This window comes from Charadrius vociferus, unplaced genomic scaffold (assembly GCF_000708025.1).
Source record: "Charadrius vociferus isolate BGI_N301 unplaced genomic scaffold, ASM70802v2 scaffold259, whole genome shotgun sequence".
Classification (NCBI taxonomy): Eukaryota; Metazoa; Chordata; class Aves; order Charadriiformes; family Charadriidae; genus Charadrius; species Charadrius vociferus.
In genome coordinates this window covers 3,446,343-3,450,364 of record NW_009661368.1, presented here as the reverse complement: position 1 = coordinate 3,450,364, position 4,022 = coordinate 3,446,343, and the positions used below count along the sequence as shown (strand labels likewise).

The 4,022-nt window shown below is 44.8% G+C and overlaps 1 protein-coding gene across 1 annotated transcript in view; it reads right to left on the bottom strand.

Annotated features, from left to right (window-relative positions):
• The window catches only part of TGM6 (transglutaminase 6), a 15,754-nt gene that overhangs the window by 2,921 nt on the left and 8,811 nt on the right, over positions 1-4,022 (bottom strand). Inside the window, 3 exon segments of the mRNA XM_009893506.1 lie at positions 692-1,024; positions 1,670-1,912; positions 3,766-3,869. Coding sequence (XP_009891808.1) covers positions 692-1,024; positions 1,670-1,912; positions 3,766-3,869 — 680 coding nt within the window.

The following is a 4,022-nucleotide window of genomic DNA, read 5'->3' as shown; positions in this document are numbered from 1 at the left end:
TCTTTCCCTCGCAAAGAAGGCAGAAGTGTAAAGATGTGTTGGTTGAAATGCCCTCAGCCTCTGCCTTAAAGAGGGTGCGCAGTGGGAGTCTCTGCCCATGGGGAAGGCAATGGATCTCAGTACCTTGAGAAAAAAATCTTCATCTACTGCTGGAATGGTGGAAGGGGTTATAATGTGTTGTGTATTAGTTTGAGAGAGTAGTTATGTTCGTCTGTGCTGCACATCTCATTTTTCAGCACTGTCCCTATAAAAGCAGGGCAAAGGCCACGATCTGCAGGTAGCGCCGCTCTTACTGCAGCCTGCAGCTACTGCCCTACTGCTGCAAAAGTCGTAGGCTTATGTTTCGCCCTTTAATCTGTCTTTATACTTTGCTTATGGGGAGCTGGGAGCTGAGTAGTCTCGGGTGTATGTCTCTCAGTTGTTCTCTCTTAGCAAAAAAAGGTCATAATGTAGAAATAATAGGGGCTGTGCTGGGTCAGACAAAAGGTCACCCAACTCAGAATCCTTTCTGACAGTGCCCAAAAGAAAATGCTTAAGACAGGGCAAATACATATGTTTCTCTTCCCCTGAATAGCCTTAACCTCCAACTGTTTGCAGGTCAGGCACTTCTTGAGCCATCCATTATTCCTATGTGATTTGGCCACAAAACAAAGCTATATCTTGTCCTAATCTGTAATAAAATTAAAATTACCTTCTTCAGATCCAAGTTTAACAGACCTAGACAACTGCAAAATCTCCGCTTTTGGTTTTCTGGTGTAGAGAACGGCTGAAGCCCTCAGTTTAACCTTTATGGTCTTGAAATCTCCCATCAAGTTCCTGAGCGCCAAAGTAAGGAGGATATCCTGGCCAATTACAGGAGATGCATCAAGGATGAGCTTCCCTGAGATACTGGGTTTTTGTGCAGGCTGTCCCCGTGCTACTGAAGAGTGTCTTCTAGGTCTTGTAATTTTGGTTCTTTTTCCAGTGCTTCTCACACCGAGCAGCTTCAGTGCTTTTTTATACACCCTCCTTTCTTTCAAGGATCCTGCTTCGAAAGATAACATGGTCAGAGATCTCCTGCACTCTGGTTATAGTACAGTGGAGCCGTGATTGCTCTCAGCAAATACACTTCAGGAAAGCTGAGGAGGGCAAAGGTACACAAGAGGAGAAGGGGAGGTCTAACCTAACTGCTAATTTTGATACAGAAGCGAATGAATGCCTGTCGGCTTTAGCTGGCTGTTCGTGGGCACCTCTTAGAAGCACTGAGCAGTAGAAAGATCACTCCTGGGAGAGCTCAGTTGTGCATAAGATGGGACAATTGCCATCTCCTCTGAAATTAAGACAGGAGAAAAAAAATCCTTTTGCAGAAACTCTCCCCAGACAACTCTCCAGAATGGCTATTGCTGCATTTCATAACAGAAATATTGTCACCAGCTGATCAGAACTGCTGGGACAGAATGTTTTACAGAAGTAGCTTTGGCTTTGTGTTGTATACATTAGTATTTCATCAAGGGCCACAGAGGCCGTATTGAATCACTATCAGCTGACAGTGAGCCCTAAGACTTTGAAAATTCACAATTACTTCGCTCCAGAAGAAGTACAGAAATTAAGTCAGTGCTCGATCCAATGAGGCCTAAATTCTTTTCACTTCTGACCGTCAGTGGCAAGACAACTGTAATAAAGAATTTACCTTCTGGATATTTGTAATTAGCAGTGACATCCACACGGGAGTTGGTGCCCACTGCTTTGGTGCTGATAAATTTTCCAATCTTCCGAGTATCGGAATAAACTCTCTCTTTTCTTTTGTTGCTGTGGTGAATCCAAGTAACACAGTCAGCGTTCACTGCTGCAAACACAAATGAGCTGTCATAATCCAGGTTCACATCCCCTTCCTTAATGGCTTTTGTGGAGGCAGGACCGCACTGGTATATGCCTGTATTAGAGAGAGGGAGAAGTTAAATCATAGAATGGTTTGGGTTGGAAGGAACCTTGAAGATCATCGAGTTCCAACCCCCCTGCCATGGGCAGGGACACCTCCCACCAGACCAGGTTGCTCAAAGCCCCATCCAGCCTCATCCCAAATGACTGCCTGTTGTGAAAGAACACAAATCCTCATGCTGACAGCAAGAGGGAGAGGTAGTCGCTCCAAAGACAAGTTTTTGATAAAGTGCATTGCTTCTATGTCCGTATATTATGGTAACAGCGTGGCCAGAGATTCCATGTGAGTTTTCTGTCAAAAGGTAGGAGCACAGAGGAGGCTGTGAGGGTAACAAGGTGTAGGGAGAGCTAATACTTCTTGTGATGTGTGCTATGTGAAATGGTCTAACCCTCCAGAGCTTGCCAGGCTGTATGCTAAGCTGTCTCGTGAAAGGAAGGAGAGGCTGGGAGCCGAGTCAGCAGTACGATCAGACTTACGAGAGGTGAGTCATCAATGCTCTATGAGCACCGAGAGGAACCAGGAAGCTAAATTTGGTAAACTTAGTAATGGGGAATAAGAAGCAGTTTGTCTGGAATTTGATGGGATTTAAATGGCCAAAGAAATGAATCTTTTGATGGAGGTCAACAAACTAGATCAATGAAGTTGCATCTGTGTTAGTAAATAAAACCAGAGCCAAAGTGTGAACCCAAGTGTGGCCACTGGCCATCCACACTGTTTGCTAGCTGCCAAGCTGCTCACTGTGGCTTTTTCCCCCCCTTGTCAATGAGCAATCTTTCAGACAGTGGCTGTGAAGAATTCAGGCAATGGGACAGACCAGGGTTTGTTCCCAGCAGGCTGTGCTATTATTTTGGTCTGGGAGGGGGAGTTCAGTGCTGTGAACAAAAGCCATTCTACGTCACTTGGTTTCAGAACCAGAACAGTTTGGGGCTTCTTTCATGTATCTTTGTACATATATGTTATGTTGTTACACGCCACAGGGACACCATATGCAGTGAGTCCTGTAAAATATGGGTAGAGTCACGGGGCATATTTTATTTTCTGTTGTAAACTCTTTGGTTCAGCCCTATGACCATAAGCTCTAAAATCTTTACTTAGCATCTTAAGGAAAGGGATTTTAATTTGTTTTGCTCCTAAATATGTCCAAGGCAAGCCAGAAAATGTGCCCAATGCCAGCAATGTGCCCTTGCAGCCAGGAAGGCCAACAACATCCAGGGCTGCATCAGGAAGACCATTGCCATCAGGTCAAGGACATGATCTTTTCCTTCCACTCAGCCCTGGTGAGACCATGTCTGGAGTGCTGTGTCCACTTCTGGGCTCCTTGTGCAAGATATGGACGTATGGGAGCAAGTCCTGCAAGTGGCCTCTCTCTCCAAGGCCAACTCTGCAAGGGTTTGCCCAGAGGGCTTGTGGAGTCTCCATCCTATGAAGTATTGAAAACCCAACGGGACACAGTCCTGAGAAACGTGTTCTAACTGACCCTGTGCTGAGCAGGGGGTTGGAGTAAACAGACTCTAAAGGTCCCTCCCAACGTTGGCTATTCTATGTCATTTTGTGAATCTGTGTAACATTAGGAGCTAAGACAAGCAAGGGTGAGATAAGGGAACTTAAGATGTGCTGGCTTTTGTGGAGGCAGAGCATCAAAAAAAAGTAAGAGTTTGCATGCTGTTAGGCAATCCAGAGGCTGACAGAAAAGCAACCTACTGGAGACAGATGTGGGTATTGCTTTTTTTGTGCACCCAAATTAATGCTACATCTACAGGGAGTAGATAGAGACCTATCCTGAAATTTCAGGAGCAATCTTTAGGAGTAACAATATCTATAGGTCTTTATATTTAAAATGGTGTTACCTTTGCTTTTCTCCTGGGGTGTTGCATCCAGAACCTGCCATCCATCATAAAAAGAGCCAAGATCTCTTCTAATGAACCAGCTTTCATTCCAGACATGGAAATTCCTGTGAGGTAGAACAGGGAATCCCCGATTCATACACTTAATTTTGTATTGAAAGATGCTATACTTTTCTCATGCAATGCAAGAAATAACCCTAGTAGAGTGAATGAAAACTCTTCTGTGGAGGGACTCTCTAGCTTCTTGAGTACCTCTTTCC